Source organism: Vitis riparia, chromosome 5 (assembly GCF_004353265.1).
Source record: "Vitis riparia cultivar Riparia Gloire de Montpellier isolate 1030 chromosome 5, EGFV_Vit.rip_1.0, whole genome shotgun sequence".
NCBI classification, from domain to species: Eukaryota; Viridiplantae; Streptophyta; class Magnoliopsida; order Vitales; family Vitaceae; genus Vitis; species Vitis riparia.
In genome coordinates, this window is record NC_048435.1 from 3,677,829 (window position 1) to 3,696,422 (window position 18,594).

The 18,594-nt window shown below is 32.3% G+C and overlaps 3 protein-coding genes across 4 annotated transcripts; 1 reads left to right on the top strand and 2 right to left on the bottom strand.

Moving 5' to 3' along the window:
* Positions 1-833: 833 nt before the first annotated feature.
* LOC117914594 (putative E3 ubiquitin-protein ligase RF298) lies at positions 834-6,351 on the bottom strand. 2 transcript variants are annotated; one of them, XM_034829979.1, is made up of 4 exons: positions 6,211-6,351; positions 5,905-5,935; positions 3,505-5,649; positions 834-1,790 (listed from the first exon to the last, which is right to left on the bottom strand). In XM_034829979.1, the coding sequence occupies exons 3-4, from the start codon at positions 5,641-5,643 to the stop codon at positions 1,248-1,250; spliced, it is 2,682 nt and encodes an 893-aa protein (XP_034685870.1). In that variant the 5' UTR covers positions 5,644-5,649; positions 5,905-5,935; positions 6,211-6,351; the 3' UTR covers positions 834-1,247. The 2 variants fall into 2 exon arrangements, with proteins under 2 accessions (XP_034685870.1, XP_034685872.1); XM_034829981.1 differs by lacking the exon at positions 5,905-5,935.
* Positions 6,352-12,603: 6,252 nt separating this feature from the next.
* Positions 12,604-14,166, top strand: LOC117915376. Its single transcript, XM_034830943.1, has 3 exons — positions 12,604-12,733; positions 12,871-12,916; positions 13,831-14,166. The coding sequence occupies exons 1-3, from the start codon at positions 12,632-12,634 to the stop codon at positions 13,884-13,886; spliced, it is 204 nt and encodes a 67-aa protein (XP_034686834.1). The 5' UTR covers positions 12,604-12,631; the 3' UTR covers positions 13,887-14,166.
* Positions 14,167-14,571: 405 nt separating this feature from the next.
* Positions 14,572-16,617, bottom strand: LOC117915375 (peptide methionine sulfoxide reductase B5). The gene is made up of 3 exons (XM_034830942.1): positions 16,366-16,617; positions 14,998-15,154; positions 14,572-14,902 (listed from the first exon to the last, which is right to left on the bottom strand). Exons 1-3 carry the CDS (start codon positions 16,458-16,460, stop codon positions 14,738-14,740), a joined length of 417 nt encoding a protein of 138 aa, XP_034686833.1. The 5' UTR covers positions 16,461-16,617; the 3' UTR covers positions 14,572-14,737.
* Between the last annotated feature and the right edge of the window lie 1,977 nt (positions 16,618-18,594).

Below are 18,594 nucleotides of genomic sequence, written 5' to 3' on the forward strand. Positions count from 1 at the left end.
TTTCCCTAAGGTCTTCTGCCATTTAGCTTGAGTTGGTGCTCTTCAATATGTTACGATTACTCGTCCTGAACTTGCCTTTATTGTTGATAATGCTTGTCAGTTCACGCAATCCCCTACCACAAAGCATTGGCAGTTTGTGAAGGGGATTCGTCGTTATCTTCATAGCTCCATTACTCATGGTATTTATATTTCGTGCCTCATCAAATTTGTCCCTTGCTACATTTACTGATGTAGACTAGGCTTCATGCTTTGATGGCCGTCGAAGCACCGATAGGTTCTGTATTTTTCTTGGTGATAACTCTGTGTCTTGGTCCTCCTCCAAACGAGTCGTTCGTATTAACACTAAATCAAAATCAATACCTTTTCTTTTCTTTTCTTCTTTAATGGTTAATTTTTTTTTTATCTCGTAAGCACATTTTAAGGGTTGTTACAATTAATCTATTACTAAAAAACTTCGTCTAATAATATCAAAAAGTGAATTCAAATAAATAATATTTAGCTTCATCTACCAATAAAAAGGCTATGGAGGAATTTTGGCCTTATAACTCTTTGTTTTATGGTTTAATAAGAAATTGAAGTCCAAGTTACAATTTTTAAAAATAATATTGATATTATAAAATTTTTATTTAACATAAATGAACTTTTTTGTGTAAACCAAAATAAGATTTTTACAAAATATATATATTTTCTTTTTGACTTCCATATTAAATTTGTTTTTAAATCATAAACTCCTTAAAAAAAAAATAACCAAACTCTTATTAAACTTAAAAGAAAAGCTTTATCTTCTCCAAAGAAGAAAATGCATGAGAGGTTGAAGAAAGATAAAGCATCAATCAACTCAAATCACAAAATTGAGATATGTACTAAATTGAGGTATACAAAACTTTGTATTGGTAAGAGTAACCAAAGAGATTTGGAAACTAGAGCTTAAAACATTGTGCTCAAGATAAAGACTAGGAAATTTGCAATCAAGGCAAACAGATATGGAGCTGCCTTACAAATTTAGCCTAGGTTTTCTGCTATAATATATAGCATGAAAGAAATGGAATAAGGAATTAACAAACAAAATATAGCAGAAGGGGAAGGGGAAGCCACACATGAAGAAGCATCAACAACCTCACCATTCTTAAAGGCCAACTTAATTGTCTGAACTCTTGAAAAGGGGTATTTCAAATGCATTATTTATTTCAGAGGAAGTCCCACAGATCATTATTTGAGGTACTCTCAACTTAGTTCAAGAAAACAAGTCAAGGACGAGCATAGCGAATACGAATGCGTCGCTGTATGGGGCTTCTACAAGAAGGGCAGTCCTTCATTCCCTGTTTTTCATGGAGCTCGTTGCATGTTGTGCAAACCACCTGATGGGCACAGGGGAGGAAAACCACCGACATTTCCTCTGAAAGGCACATGACACACTCCCGCTCACGTTTCACTCCTCCAGCCCCTGCATAGTTGTGGAAATTTGTCACCATTTCAGAGATGAAAGGGGCCTGAGACTCCTTATGGGCTGAGCCGTTTATGGTGTCTGTCAATCTGCTAGCATAGCTTCCATCAATGCCCCTTCTCAGAGCAGCTATTTTTGAAGAGTCGGTCTTCAATCTCAATTCAGAGATTTGTTTCTCAAGTTTCTGGATATCATCTTTATACTTCTGAAGATTAGCTTCTGCTTTTAGTTTGATCATATCTTCCTTGGATTTTGCTGAAACCTCGATCTGTTCTCTTTCTTTTCTAGTTGAACTGGCCTGCATTAGAAGCTCCTCCTTTGCCTTCTCTTCCTGTTTCCACCTAGCCTGTGATTTTTACTTTTCAATGAGCAAGTACTCAGTATAAACTGACAAATGCCAGAAGGGCCTAGCACAGATAGGAAAAGTATTTCTGTGGAAGCAGGAAATGGCATGGTTCTGAACATTTTTATTTTTGAAGTTTATCTTTCCACAAAAGAAAACACACTTCAGGTATTTCAAAATCATGCTTATAAAAGACAGTTCAAAATTCTGTGCAATTTGGCCAGCACAAAAAATGTCAACATTTTTAACACCATACCAGAACACAAACGAAAACGATATGAATCTTAGAACAAGCTCCATAACACAGACATACTAGAAAAACATAAACAAAAACTTATCCAGAAGTAAAGCTGAACCCCAAAAAGGACAATGAATGAGTTATATATATAGCCAATATATCATCTCCATTGTCAAAAAACATGGAACCAAAAAGAAGGCGCTGACACAGACACCAGTACTTGGGCAACCATTGACATAAACTTTCTGCAATCAAACCCAATATTGTATGAATAACAGATAGAAGTGGGAAATTTCAATAGAAAAACCTCCTAATCTGAAAGTCAATTCTAGGATCAATCTTCATCACATAGATACATCAGTTTAAACATCTCCATAACCATACACTTTGTGATTAATAAAACAGATAAGAGAAATATAGAACACATTTGGCTGCAAAAACAAGAACCTGAACAATCACAAGGACCAAAATAAATAGAAGCAAAACCTCACTGATTTAACTATATTTTCAAAAACATTAAATTACAAATAATATTAAAAACAAATATCTCAAACTCAACTACATAGGTCAATGACGCATACACAAAAAAAAAAGAAAAGGAGCACACCAATATATAAGTATGAATACATGAGTAAATTGAAGCAACATTCCTTAGTTTGAACACTAAGCATTACATCCATTATTTTTTTTCTCCCATTGATATCTAGTTCAAGACTGACTATCCTAATAACTTCAGTAAAACCATGGATATCAACGTGCTTGCCAGATAAAGTGGAAAAGGGGAGGAAAGGAGAGCAGAAGAAATCCAGTTCAGGGGCTTACATGACTCTAAATATAACAACTACTTTAGGAAGATTTTGATCAGGGAACAGAGTGACCTACAATCCTCTGCCTAGGAGGAAACAAACTGCATAAGTGAATAGAAGTAGGCCATTCTACATCCAAGGATACTTTGGTATTATCTAGACTACTTACTTCTTCAACAGCATATGGGTTTTTATGAAAAGCACAGACGTGCATCTTTAACTTTACACATCATCTCAATTCTCTTGCTTACGGAGATAACCACATCATGTCTAACATACAATGAGAAAATTTCATATACTATTTAATGCATGTGGCCATAAAGATATGCAATATCATAGGATTTTTTATTGGACTAATCTTATGAGAAACCTGATGGGAAATTTTTTCACCATTCCATGTATCTGTTTTCCAGACTAGTGCTACAACTTCTCTCAACCATCTAAAAGGTGCAATGGATCAAACGGTTTAAGGAATGCAATCAGGTGTATAAACTCTCACAGTTTAAGGATCAAATGGTGTAAGGAATCCCCCTCCCCTCCCCCCATGCATGTATTTTACCACAAGCAGTTGTAGGAAATTTATACATTGTAATTGGTGCAAGGCTTAAATTTCTCGTAGGGAAAAAAATAGAAAACCAAAACAATGTAAGAATTCAACTTTGAATAAATGTACCTCAAGTTGATCCTGGAGTTCTGTGGCTTGCTCTAGTTCCTGCCGCAGCTGTGCCAGCCGGCGCTTTTCAGATGTAAGCTCCTCATGAAAAAAAGTTTTCTGCTTCTCCCATGTCTGAAACTTCATCAATGTCTTCTTCTCCCTCTTTGATACCTCCTGACAGCTTGCAGCTGACTCGGCAGCTTCTAATTTAGCGGCCTCCATCTCTTGCCTGAGGCTAGAATTCTCCACCTCAAGCCTCCGAACAGCAGCATTAGCTCGCTCCACCTGCCCACTAGCCTTGCCCAAGGCATTCTCCATCTCAGAAAGTTTCTTTGCAGTGTTATCCTCCAAGGTTTGTTTCTCTTTCTTGAGCCGTTCTACTTCTTCTTTCTCTTGCCTCAGTGTCTTGAGTTCAGCTTTGTCCTTGCCCAGCCTACGAGCAGCCTGCATAACCTTTTGATTAGCCCATTCTGTCCACTCTTGTAGCTGGTTTTGCAATTCCCGCACCCTTGGGACCAGCTTTAGAATCATCTCATCCTTCTTGTCTTGTGGCACCCACTGTCCCAGGGACTTATCATATGGTATCCCAGCATAGCTACAATTAGAAGTTTCAGCATTGCAGCTGAGGGGCACTGGAGCAGAGTTGCTTTTTGTTGTCAGTGAAAGAGAAAGCTCTGTGTCGGCTCCTGAAGGTATGGGTGGGGTATTGACAGGAGGTAATGCAGATGGGCTATTAGTTTTAGGTAACGAACCTATGGTATTAACAGTTTCCAGATTAAATGCTGCAGAGGAAGAGAGTCTGGAATTAGGTGAAAGATTATGGTTTCCATTGTCTTGAGGCACATCAACTCCCATTGCCTTGCTTATTTTTAATGAAGCATTCTTCAGATTAACTCCTGTAGAATCAGACACAGATTTTAGTTTCTTATCTAACATATAACTGCCTAAGCCACTAAGTTTCGCCGTCCTTGATGACCCTTTACATCCATATGTTCGGTAGTTTTTCTCCAGATGGAGTGACTTCTGTCGAAGCATAGATTCTCTCTTTGTACCACCAGAATGCACCTTTCTGCAGACACCAAACTTTTCTTCTGGGGCTGCAGATTGTGATGTTCCGGTAACACTAAAGGATTTATCTGTTGTATCAGATGTGTTGTTCAGGCCATCTTTCTCTGAGACTAGACCATTAAGAACAAGGGAATTCTTTGGTTTTGCTAAGTTTGGAACACCTGATGCAATGGGTGTCTCTGATTGAGAACTATGAGCACAAGGAATTGAATGAACTGGATTACAGGGATTTGGAAGATTCAGTTCAGAACTTTTAGCCTCTGTCTTTGACTGGGGCTGCCCAGACGTGGAGGAACTCCCATTTGAAGCCCCATCCCCACTAACTATACTACTGAAAGAGTCACCATCCATTGCACAAGCATGTGATACATTCATGTCACATATCAACAAGCACCACATTGCATCCCCAGTGCTAAAGAAAGGTCTAACTTCTCGAAGAACACAAACCAACTCTGCCAATATGTACTTCTCCAGCTGCTGTAAATCATCAAAATAGTGTTCCCTTGAAGGATCAATCTCTTGGCCATTTCTAAGAAATGCTAAAGTATTATCCACTATATTCGACACGGTGTCTTTGCAACCATAACAAAGACCAGACCTCAAAACAGCCTTTGTAGCAACTTCTTCACTGTAACCACATGCGACGATTTTCTTAATTGCGCTCTTAAAAATTGTGTCCAAATTGCTCAAAACAAGTTCTTCAAGCTGACTTTCAGTAAGATCACTCCAATCAGCATCCTGAAAATCATCTGCTTCTAATTCATCTCTAGGCTGGCTCGGTCCCACCTCAGATGAACCTGCCGCACTTGACAATCCAAGGTCAAGTTTCAAGCCATCAGAATGGTCCTGGTTAAGATTACACATGCCACATGTACCTGGCTGTCCATGGCTCGATGTGACTTCAAATTTCTCAGCAGAGAATTCATAACTCAGACATTGGTCCTGACTTGAGACAATCTTATTGGGGTCACCTAGAGGAGGATCAGCCCGAAATTTTCTCTTATTCCTACTTCCTTTTTCTTGGGCCGATACAGAAGGTGAACCTTGAGTGCCGCAGCTACTACTGCCATTAACAGCCATTGATGACATTCTAAGCTGCACAAAAACAACATATTTGAACACCTTAATCAAATCACATCACCTATCCATCCATCAGTCCTCCATGGAACACCAAAAACCAGATAGTTCCATCTCATCAGAACAATAAAAATCAACAAAAAACCTTTAGAATCCAAAATGCAATAAGATTCACAAACCAGCTCATAAAATCAAGGACTCATAACAGATGTAAATCAAAACATCTAAACCAGATAATTAGCCATTGCATTGAACAAACACTAGAAATCATACCTCTGACTCCGAGTATGAAATCAAAATTTTCCTGCACCAAAAACCCAAATTAATCATTACAGAAGCACCCAGCAAACAAAATTCAATAACCCATGCATTGGCAGAATACCCACTTGGCAGAACAAGAAAATCCCAAAGATTTCCAATAATTTAAATTCAAATCTATAATCAAAATCAACCCCCAGATCAACAAACCCTCATAGAAAAATCATCTAAAAAAATCACTATGTATCCACAGTTTACACATAAATTAAGATCCCCAAAAAGAGCACGAAAATTCCAGATTAATGAATGATCGAGACATACCCGATTCGAGCTAATGTTCGAACAATCAAAAACACCACCAATCTCAGAGCATCGAAGAAGAAAACTGAGAGAAAATCAATACTTTATTTTCTTTCTGTTTCCTGGTTCTGCTAGAGCATTGAACGTCTCTCTCTCTCCCTCATGTTTGGGTTTGGGAACATTTATTTATTTTTATTTAGGTGTTAACCAGACCAAGTGACCATGGTTACCTAAATTTGCCTTGTTTAAGTTAACCATGGTTAAGATACACCCAGGGTCCTTCTGCCCTTTCACAAAAAGGGCGAAACAAAATATATGGAAATTTAGAAAATATTAATTAATTCTTGTCCATTTTATCAGATTTTCCTCCCCCACCAACCTATATTTGGGGGAAAAAGGACTAAAATAATAAATAAATAATTTTTCAATTCTATTTCCATTTGGTTTTTCCTTTTTGTTTTTTTTTTTTTCAAATTATTTAATTAGTAATTTTTATATTTTTATTATAAATTTGAGAACATTATCAGCTTCTTTGACAACGAATTTAAAAAACATTTTTAATTTTTTTATCACTTGAAAACAATTTTTTTAATAAAAAAATCTAAATATTAAAAATATTATAAATATTTCTTAAAATGAAATCAATCACATTAAAATTACTTTTCAGAAAGATCCATTAGATATCCATTTGCTCAGCAATAATTGAACAAGTATGAAATATAGAGGTGAATCATAAAAATTTGAGTAGAATCGGATCTAAGCGTTAGTTACGTAAACATCGTATAAGAAGATGACTAGTTATGAACTCTGTAAACCATCCCCATGAGATGATGAGGGGAGAGCTCCAATTAGTAGAAAAAAACTAACAAGCCCTTAGGGTTATCCTTCATGGAAAAAAAAAAGGTAGAAAAAAGAATGTGAAATGGGTTTTTATAATATTGGTCATTTCTAATTAACTGGAAAATTTAATTTTATTATATGGTTTATAAATATAATAAAAACCTCGTAACAAAAAATTTTCTTTCACCAAACTTCTTTGGTGTCTTTGAAGGAAATAAAAAAAATTAATGAGAGCACTTAATTACAAAAAGAAATGGACAAAAACCTTCTTACTAAATCACCACTTTGATGATAGTGGAAAAAAATCAATTTGATGTTGGACATTTGACATTTGACAAATGGAAATTTAGTGAACATTATCATATTTAAATTCATATGTATATTTAAGATAACAAAAAAAAAAATGAATGTTTAAAATAATTATTTGTTGGGAAGCATGGAGAAGAATGTGTAGAATATTTTGAAAGAAACAAATGATATTCATTATGAGAGTGTTTGATAAGTCAATTTAATCATTTAATATGATTTAATATTTTAATTCAAGTTGTTAAATACATTAAGTATATTTGGTATGGGAATTTAGTATTATAAATCAAAGTTTAAAATGATTTAGATAAAATACTTTATGGTTTATTTGGTAAAAAAGCAATTCAGAAAAATAGTTTTTGAAAATTATTTTTTGAATTTTGTAAAAAAAAAAAAAGTTTGTTTGAAACCTAAAATGCTTTTAACTTGTTTTTAATATTTTTAAATATATTTTAAAACTGATTTTTATACCTAGTGTTTTATTTTTAATCATTCTATATTTTGTATAATTATTTCCTAAAATTGTCATAAAAAGAAGTGAAAATAACAAAAAAAAAAAAACTAAAAAATGTTCTCTAAAAATATTCTATTTTTTATTCATAAAAGTATAAAACATAAAATAGTTTTTAATTATTAAAAGTGTTTTTGTAATTTTTTGTTCTAAAGAACAAAAAACTATTCTAATAGTTTTCAAATAAACACTTAGTAACTCAATAATAATTTAAACTAGTAACGTAGTTTACAATTATGAGTATTGAGATTACTAAAAAAAAATGTAGTTTTTTTTTACTTAAATCTAAGTAGTACCTAAAACTAAATGTGTTTAATAGTATTAAATATTAAGTTATTTTTTAAAATTTTTTATTTATATTAAGCATTAAGAAATAAAGAAAACCATCATATTTCTTTTAGCATTTAGAAAAAATCAAAAAATTAAAAATTTATGAAACTTAAAGCAAGTTCATTTCAATAAAAAATTAAAAAACAAAAAACAAACAAACAAACAACACTTTAGCCATTTATAATCATTGAGATAACCATAAAAAAAGATGAAAAAAATAATTAATTTAGTTGCAGTTTTAATTTTCATAATAGGTCTTAAAAAAACTATTAATATAATATTGAATAAAAATAAAATTCAATTTAACTCAATTTAATCTATTTTGGTCATATGGATATTCACATTGGTTAAAATAATTATTTTTTATTAAAAAAAAGGAACATAGTTTACAACTACTACAAGTGAGACTTCATTTTTATCTTTCTTATTTCCTAAAATTCTTCATTTTTTTTTTCACAAAAAAAAAAATATATATATATATATATATAATAAAAACTATGAAATATAGGCAAAAAGAGGGGAAAAAAAAATTAAGTAATATATATTGGAAAATTTTTTTATAGGAAATTGCATAGTGGCATCAAGTTCTGGAAGAAAGCTTACAAATTTTAGAAAATTAAAACCTCCTATGCTTAAATTAGTAAGGAGTTTGGTAGGATACAAAATATCTAATATAAAAAGTAAGACTAATATGTCATAGCTTGTAGTAGGTGGCTTTATTTTTGTAGACAATTATCACTCCTTGTGGTCATTTTTGGATAAATGAAGGAGATGGTTATTATTATTATTTTAAATATTTATTGTTTTTATTAAAATATAATAATAACATATAAATTATCAAATAATTATATATATATTATTAAAATATGATGAAAATAGTTGTTATATGTTAAAGAAAATTTTAGAGTATTAATTCGGTATTTACTGAATCAGTATCTATTGAATATACAATTCTAATAATTAGAGACATATAATGAAATTTAAATCACTGAATAAAAACATAAATATATGAGATTAAAATATGAACAAATAAGATTAAACATAAATAAATAAAACTAAGATATAAAAGAATGAACTTAAATACTAAACAATAAGATGATGTCATGGGATTAGTTTTATTTTTCAGTATGTAACAAAGACTTATCATTAAAAGAATGGGCAGAGGAATTTGTCAAATCAATATCTAAAATACAATGAAATTTAAGTCATTAAATTGAAAATACAAACAAATAAGATTAAGTATAAAAGAATGAGAGTAAAGTATAAAACAACGAGATTACATAATCGGTTTAACCTTATTTCTCAATATATATACCCGATAATATATGCTAAAAAATTATAATAAAATAGCAATTTCCTTAGAAAAATAAAATAAAAATATCAAGTTATCTAAGAGAGAAAAATTTTGCAGCCACAGAGATAGGGTTTCTGAAAAAAGGGGAGAGATGTGAAGTGGTACCACTCATTACAAAACAGGAAAGACATGTGGACTCCTCAACCATAAACTTAATACTTCCTCCACTATAGGTTTTTGTCCCTTGTTTTCACCACATGCCAACACTATGATACTTCACTTTCTTTCCCTTTTATTTTTTATTTATTTTTATTCTTTTATTTGTGATAAATTTTCATACATGAATCCCAATATAATCCTAATGAGGCCCAGCCCTGGATTTGAAACCAGATCCAGCCTGGCCCACAACCTGGTGCTTTCTATAATTATGTCAAATTAATTCATTTATGAACATTTTAAATTTAATAAATATAATTTAGGGATTTAAAATTTCATAAATTTTAATTTCTTTTCATGATTATAAACTGTATTTTTTATTAAGTGAGAGATTATATAAACACCTTTTGTTTTTGTTTTTTCTTGTTCAAAGGAACAAATTGAGGTTGGTCGGAATGGGATAACCTAATCAAACTCATCTTGTTATCATTCTTATCATGTTCAAATAACCTACTAACCAACCTGATTTTATATTTTTATAATATTTATAATTTGATTATTTTATATAATAATATTTATGATATTTGTCTTTTAAAATTGGAAAAATTATGTTCGATCAAATTGGGTCTAAAAATTGGCCTTAAGTCCATATAACTTGCTCATTTAAGCCCAAAACCCAATAGAAGTATGAAAATTGAGAAAAATAATATTATCCTTCAATATTTTCCAATATGCCCTTCACTAATTGTGAAAAAACAAAAACACAAAATACAAACTAAAATTTCACGATGCATCCTACCCAAAAATTATCTCTCCCAACCATTTCAGTCAATGTTTTAAAAATCGGATCGGTCCGATCGCCGGTCGATCAACGTTCTGGTCTGGTCCGGTCAATTGGACCGGATTAGGATTGTATCGGGGTCAAACCACTTGAACCGACGGTCCAACCGGTGAACCGAACGAAGCAATCGGTTCAATTGATTTTAATTTTTTTTTTTTAAAAAAAAAAAAACTGTATCAAAACGATGTCGATTTGGAGTCCTAAGCATGCAACCTCCAAAGTCTTTGTTGTCGCCCACCGCTGATGCGTCGTGGCCTGCGACCGTTACAAGACGGCAACCCTCCCTGTCGTCACCTCTTCCAGTCTTCCCATATCCTCATCGTGGCATTGGAAGTCGGCGTTGGAAACCCCTCCCTGTCACTGGAATCCTAGAAACCACCCCGACCAGCTGGTACCCTCCCTACCCCCAGCGTTTCAGAGAAAAGAGAGGGAAAGGGAAAAAAACGGAAAAAGAAAAAAAAATTGTCATTATTCATGCAATGTAGTTTCTTTTTCAAATAAAAAACTCTACCTTTCTAATTTGATATTTTTCTTTTTAAGTGTTCTATTAATTTGGTAAGTTAACTAGTTTCTTTACTAATTTAGATAGAATTTATCAATTTATTAATTTTAAATAATATATAAAATATAAATATATATATATATATATATATATATATATATATATATATATATTTATTTATTTATTTATTTATTACGTCACCGATTCGACTACGGTTCAACCGCCGGTCCGACCAACGAACCGTGAATCGGTAACTTTTCCGATTCGGTTATGAAAACATTGATTTTAGTTCAACCCCAAAGATTGTATTAAAATATATTTCTCTCCCAATTTTAATTCAGTCGAACCGTCATGACTGTCTTTGCTTCTTTCGTCCCAACTATTGTTGCTTCCTTCGTCTCGACTGTCATCGCCTCCTTAGTCCTGACTGTCATTGCCCTTTGTCTCGACTATCGCTACCTTAAATCTCCTCATTTTGAAGGAAAGAAAATATTAATGTATTATTTCATTTTTCTAAAAAAATGAACACATTTGTTAATTTGTATACTTTTTGCTATTATCTTTAATTATTGTTCCATTTATTGTTTAAAATTTGGTATGCATACAAAGAAGAAAGTTTTAATAAAACATTGAGAGCGGATTCAATTTAACTTAATCAAAACCAACTCAACCTTCTCAAGTTGCAACCATTCTATACATTTAACTTTTTTCAAGGTATTTATTTTAATAAAAAAACATCATTTTTGTTTGGTAATTATTTTTTAAAAACTATTCTCTAATATTTTGTAAAACAAACATCTATTTGAAAATGTGAAATGTTTTTAACCTATTTTTAATATTTTTAAAAATAAATGTTATATTTCATGCTTTATTTTAAACCATTTTTCATGTTTGTATAAATATTAAAAAAAAAATATTTTATTGTTTTTTGTTTTGGAAAAAGAATAGTGTTTTTTAAAACAACTGCCTTTTCTGTTTTGTTTTTAATATATTTCACTTCTTAATAAAGTTTAAAATATTAATCTAGTATATAATATGATTGATTTGTGATATTTTAATATATTTAAAATATAATAATTTTGAGTTTAATTATATCATGATAGTATTTAATCAACTAGATATAACATGAGATGAGATAAATAAGAAGATTTATCATGCTACTTATCATATCCTATTTTTAATCAAACCTGAAATACAGTAGTATAATATACTATTTATAATTTATTTATTTTTAAATATTTATTTTACATGAAATAAGTTAATTTTAGGTTAAAATATAAGTATACGTATCCCATATATTATAAATTTATTTATTTTTATTAATTTTTTTTATATATTACTAATTTTATAGAATAAAAGATTTTGATTAAAAATTGAATTTGTGGTAAAAAAAAATTGAATTTATACCTTGTGAAAAAATCAAATATATTTTTTTTATTATGGTCGAAATATTTTGAAAATAAAAATCATTTATGAAGAATAATAATAATTTTTTATTATACGTTATTTTAATTTTGATAATTTATAAATATTTATATATAACGATTTTTATTTTTCATTTTGTTTAAATTACAATGCAAACTTATAAATAATAATAAGGTTTCACTGTTTTTAATTTTTTTGGTTTTGTAAATGGCAGAGGGGAAAGGGGAAGGGAAAGGGATGGGGGCAAGAGAACAGGGACTGCATCAGGACGATGCAGATGAAGATGATGAGAATGTGAAGCAGCTTCAACAATGCTCTTCTCTCTACTTGTTATTGCAGGTGTTCTTTACAAATTCTACATCGAAAAAAAAAAAAAAAAAACTGAATTTTTGTTCTCTAAAACCCTAAACCCTAAACCCTGAATTGGTGTTCACCATTATCATTGAATTGAAGAACCCGATTTCGATGTTTTGCAGGATTGTCTTGTTAAAACCGACAGAAATTGGAGATCTTGCCAGAAGGGTATGCTTTTTCCCTCTTTCTTTGTCGCTTTTGTTGTGTTGTTTGTGAATAAGCGTTTGGGCGTTTTTTAGAGACTGGGGGCATGTTCTTAGGTTTTTTTTTTTGTTTATTGTCATCGTCAGAAATTGATTAGAATTTATATCAATATCGCTTAACTTGATAAACCCTAATGCTCTGGTTCTTGATTAATTGGATTGACTCCATAGTCCATTTAGGGCAGTGCTGTGCTTTAGATCATTGCCTCAACGTACTGTTTAACCATCATATCATCAGCCCACATTCTATTTAACCGTTTTTTGTTCTCACAGTACCTTCAAATTGAATTGAATTGCTTCTTATTACTGTACATTAGGGTTTTTTATGCATCAGTGAATCATTTTACATGATTTTTCTGGTCTTATCCTCAATTAGCATGTTTGAATGCATTAATTTGACATTTTTCTTTCAAAAAAAATTGTTTAGCGGCCGAGTTGAATGTTAGTAAAGAGAACTTCACAGTTCTCATTTTCTTTTAAAAAACTTTAGCTTTATTCATTTATGGTAGTCCCAGTGGACAGTTGACGATAGGACGAAAGATTACTAATGTTGGTTGGGCTATGTGGAGCAACACATCCCAGTAGCTTAGGCTTTTGGGGGTGTATGTGGTCTATATCATTTGGCATCAGAGTGAGATTTGCTTGACTCGCCCTATACTCGCTGACCTGGGTGTCAACAACTGAGTGGGGATTACCAATGTTGTTTAGACCTTATATGTGGAGCTACCTCTACCTCCCATTAGCATAGACTTGTATCAACAGTTCTACTTGTGGATTCTTATACTTATTTGTTCTTTACAGAGTTTCTTTTGTGCACGAAGTTGTTTGATATTCATATATTTCACTTCTTTAATGCATCATTGTTCAAAATTCTATTAGAAGTTCAAGCTCTGAAGGCATGCAATGACAGGAGGAAGAAAGACAAAAGCACATGAAAAAATTCCGTGATCTAGAAGCCGAGTCACTGACTATATTTTGAATCTGGGATTATCCCTTGGTTTTGTTTCTAATTTAGCTGAGAAATTTAAAATAATAGCACTGACCATGATCTGAATATCGTCTCATTGTCTCTCTTGATATGCTTCTCCAGGTTCATGTGATGAAATTTTACTGTTTCATTGATTACAATTCTTCTCAATCTTGTGGAATAAACAAAAAGCACTTGTGGAATGAACCTTGGATATTGATTATATTGAAGAACTATTAACTTCCCAATTTTGTTGTCGGTATATCTTCTTCACAATTGATTCATGTCATGCTTAAATCTTTTTGGATGGGTGATGGTAGGAACTAGGAAGAGCAATTGCTATTCAGCAAGAATAGCTTACCAGGGCAAAAAGCTCTTAATTTTGTACAAATCACACACTTAATCTATTTGATGAAGCTATTTGTCCCTAGGCAGCTGAGTGGGGGCTTTCGGAATGATCATACCTAGAAAGGGTAGTAAGTGTTCTGTGTAATACAGGTTCTAATTAAGATTCCTACCGGCCGCCCACCCCACACCAAGCATCATCCCACTCACGAAGAGTGGGATGATTATTGTTTTCCTGGGGACCAAGACTACTAAAAGCATTGGTTAAGGGTGAAAACCCATAGAAATTTTGAGTTGCCTACATCAACTTGGGTGTCAAGACAATAGAAACGCTATTATTCCACCACTTATAAGAAGTTAAGAACGATAAAGGCAACAATGTCTCTCTTATTCAACCACTTTTCTTGCATAATTATTATTGCAATCCTGAACCTGAACATTGTCTTTGCATCACAAACACCAAGTCCACATAATTCAGCTGGAAGCAGAAGAATTCGCAGGGGCAAACTTGATCGAAACGCTATTGACACAGTGGCGTTCATCAGTAGGCGTTGAGAATCCCTCACCCTTAAAGACATGGCCTAAATGTCCCCCACAAGCTGCACATGTAATTTCTGTTCTCCTCCCATCTGGGTCGGGCTGGCAATTTTTAACATTGTTTAACAGAACATAAATCAACAAACATATATCCGAGAAAATAAGCAAACACATGCATGCAGACAAGAGGAACTCACAGTACGATTTATGGCTCCGGGGAGTCCCTCGTAGAAAGCAGGCCAGCCACAACCAGAGTTGAATTTAGTAGTGGATTTATAGAGCGGTGTCCCACAACCACCACAGTTGTAGATCCCATCTCCATAAAACTTGTCATATTCCCCAGTGCCTTGCAACCTGTTCATTTATCCGAAAACCATGCCATAAACCAATGCATTAATGGAGTCCAACACAACTTAGATATGGGGTAACACGTAAAACATCACAAATTGGTATTAAAGCTCAAATAATACACGAGCGGACAAGTTCATACTAATCAAGAGCTCATAATGACCTTGATGCCAAGGCCTTGGCGGCTTCCTAACCAATGATGCCACTTAACCAGGCACAAACACCTCTGTGTTGCTAAGTCATCGCTTTTCCAGACAAGTTCCAAGTTCGAACCTCATTGTATATTTATTTCTTCAATTTATTGAATTTACTTGTAAATCCAAAAGAGGCTAATTGTGGTTCTATGGCTATAGTATGCGTCTTTTCATGTATTGGTATGGGGTCATATGAAGGAAGAATGTTGAACAAGTATAGAGTTAAAATCTTGGTTGATTTTGGCTATAGTTTTGGCGAAATGGAGACCTCCACCTGTTTATAGGCTCTTAAGATAGCCCTAAAGACTGCACTGTCATGCAGGCATGGGAGAATCAAGTAAAAGACTGTTGAGCTCCAAGAACAGGGGAGAAACCCTAATTTGTTTGGTTGCTGAGAACAGGAAGGAAATGAAGAGAAGTCATTTCAAATCTTAAGATTCTTAACATAAACAAAAGCCCCCCACTAGAAACTGTGCCTTACAAAAATATTTGCCTCAGTTCACATTAATTTTTCAGTTTGGGGAAACCCAACACAATTGATCATCCAAACCCCCTACCTGATCCCTCACATGGGTAAGGTCAAAGCCAAAATCAAACATGGAAACCATAAGAATCAACCATCATTATGTGGCAAATCCAAGATCAAGAAAGAACAGATCAGGAAAAGCAAACGGAATCAATATTAGTAGCAATATGTGCCTAGGTTCCCCTTGATTCTTCTCAAAACTGAAACAGCGTTGCTGATTGCTGAGGGGTTTGATGCACACCTCAACAATGAGGAGACCAAGGAAATAACAATGGAATATTCCAAACATTTGAGGCTGACAGGAAGAAAACGAAAATGGCAAAATCCTCCAGGAAATTTGCCTAATATAAGCATTTGGCTTGGTTAAGGTTTATCTTGTACGAGACCCGACCAATCACATGGGTAAGGTCAAAACCTGAATCAATTTCAGAATTTTAAAAAAGGAGCAAAATGAATCAAAATCAAGAGGAAATACAGAAGAAACATGTGGGTATTACTCTGTTCCTTTCTGCCGTAGAATTCGGAACTGCTCCGGAGAGAGAATAGCGCGCCACTCTTCCTCTGATTTCTGGATCGAACCTTCTGCTGCCATGGCTGCCACTGCAACTACCAGAGTGTTCCACCCAACCGAGGCTGTCAAAACTAGAGTAGGTAATGATTTGATTCGGTTTTCCGGGAAAATTTACATATATCCTTTTCGAGGAAAATGAACGTGGCCTAGGAACCGGGTAAGAGGGGAGTGGGGGCCGGATTTGTGATAAAATTACGGTAAATAAAAAAAATTAAATTATTTATGTCATGTATTATTAATTATTATTACAAAATCTTCAATTTTTTTATATTGCAAAACCCCTCCCCCTGCTCTCCTGTTATCACTCCCTCACATCACCTCCATTCCTTTTAAAGACGTCTTTTCCCTTTTTTTTCTCTTTTTCTGTTTCTTTTCCTCTAGATCTTCTCTCTCCTGTTATCACCGTCATTGATACTCGCCCTCTCTCCGCGATGTCGATAGTCCACGTCACACCCATGCCGCAACGCCGTCATTCCATCGCCACTGTTGATCTCCTTGGCGACCACCACTGTCGCACCTTCTCCACACACCACCCACTATACCTTGGCACCCATGGAGTTGCCTCATTCACGCGCCGTACCTCTACCACCTCCGGTTGACGCCACTGTGCTTGCACCACCACTGTCAGTTTCGATCCACCATCCCACTACTCATTCATTTGTTGATTCCTACGGTATTTGTTTATGGAGTTTAGCTTTCAAATTTGAGGATTTGGGCTCTCCTGTTTGTTGTTGGGTTGGTTTGAGTTTTCATTTCGGCCTAACTTTCAGTTCTTATTTCTAAATTTCAGAAATTTGTTTTGTTTTTCTTTTTTTTTTTAAAACAAAAGTTCTGAAAAATTAATTTTAATAAAAGTGTGGAATTAGTTTTAATAAAAGCCCAGAGAATATTTTATTGAATAAAATAATTTTTTATTTTATTTTAATAAAAATTAATTATTTTTTAAAAAATAATTTTTTGAATAAGAACAGTCCAGAGTTTTTTTTATTGAATAAAATAGTTTAGAAAATGTTTTTATTAATAAAATTAGTCCAATTTTTTTTATATTTTATTTTAAAAGGTTCAAAAATCATTTTTTAAATAAATATAAAGTTCCAGAAAATTCATCTTAGAAAGTTAAAAAAAAAAATTGTTTTTTAAAAAAGTTTAAGAAAATTGATTTTAATAAAATTTCAGAAAATTGTTTTTCATAAAAATCCGAAATTTGTTTTTTAATAAATTGCACAAATTTTTTTAATAAAATTGTCCAAGTTTTTCTAATTGAATACAAAAAGAAATAACATATTAAAAGGGAGGAAATCTTTTCCACTTTGGAAAACTAACCATTCACCTTTTTTCAACCTAAAAAATACCAATTTTTAATAAAAATGTCATCGTATTTTTCTTACAAAAGTAACAATTTCTTTTAAAACACATATGTAAATAATGAAAATATTGAAGGATTATTATGTCAAAAATTGGTTACTCTTCAAGTTCAAAAATTAGGAAAGTTAGTTTTACAAATTTGAGATGTTTTCATCATTTTTAATCAATTAATCCATAAAAAAAATACTTTTTGGTAAATTAAAAAAAGATGAATAAGATTTCAAATCAAATTGGAATATTATTTTATAAATAAATTTACAATTTTTTTAAATAATTTATAATTTTAAAAAATTTTGATTTGAAATATTTCTTGAAAATAAATTTGAAAATGTTTTTTTAGCCAATCACTTCTCTTAAATAAAATTTATTGAATCAAATTTGAAATGAAACATTTTCCACATTCTAATAAAAGTAGATAAAACAAATAAAAATCATCTCCTTGTAAATAAAATCAAATTCAAGCTTTTCTTAATAAATTCTTTTAGTAAAAATAAGCAAAGAATTTAGTAAAAATAAGCAAAAGGGTTTAAATAAAATGAAATATTTTGATAAATAAATGGAAGTTTTATGAATAATCAAATTGATTTTAATGTTAATAAATTCTTTCAAGATTTTTTTTAATTGTATCATTTATTAATTTTGCATAATTCACTTTTATTATTATATTTAATGTACATTTATATTATTCTTTTGTGGTATCATGATTTATTGATTTATTGACCAATTGTCATAATTTTCTCCACTTGTTTAATAAAATACTTTTTTAAATACTTATAGGGTGCTACGACTT

What these genes read in the sequence shown, in the direction of transcription:
- LOC117914594 (XM_034829981.1), bottom strand. Translation starts at nt 5,643, where the DNA reads ATGTCATCAATGGCTGTTAATGGCAGTAGTAGCTGCGGCACTCAAGGT. An exon ending in AACTCCAGGATCAACTTGAG is followed by an intron (nt 1,791 to 3,504) that starts GTACATTTATTC and finishes TAAAAATCACAG; the next exon opens with GCTAGGTGGAAACAGGAAGA.
- LOC117915376 (XM_034830943.1), top strand. Translation starts at nt 12,632, where the DNA reads ATGGGGGCAAGAGAACAGGGACTGCATCAGGACGATGCAGATGAAGAT. An exon ending in CTCTCTACTTGTTATTGCAG is followed by an intron (nt 12,734 to 12,870) that starts GTGTTCTTTACA and finishes GATGTTTTGCAG; the next exon opens with GATTGTCTTGTTAAAACCGA. An exon ending in TTGGAGATCTTGCCAGAAGG is followed by an intron (nt 12,917 to 13,830) that starts GTATGCTTTTTC and finishes AAATTCTATTAG; the next exon opens with AAGTTCAAGCTCTGAAGGCA.
- LOC117915375 (XM_034830942.1), bottom strand. Translation starts at nt 16,460, where the DNA reads ATGGCAGCAGAAGGTTCGATCCAGAAATCAGAGGAAGAGTGGCGCGCT. An exon ending in CTACGGCAGAAAGGAACAGA is followed by an intron (nt 15,155 to 16,365) that starts GTAATACCCACA and finishes ATAAATGAACAG; the next exon opens with GTTGCAAGGCACTGGGGAAT. An exon ending in CCGGAGCCATAAATCGTACT is followed by an intron (nt 14,903 to 14,997) that starts GTGAGTTCCTCT and finishes AAAAATTGCCAG; the next exon opens with CCCGACCCAGATGGGAGGAG.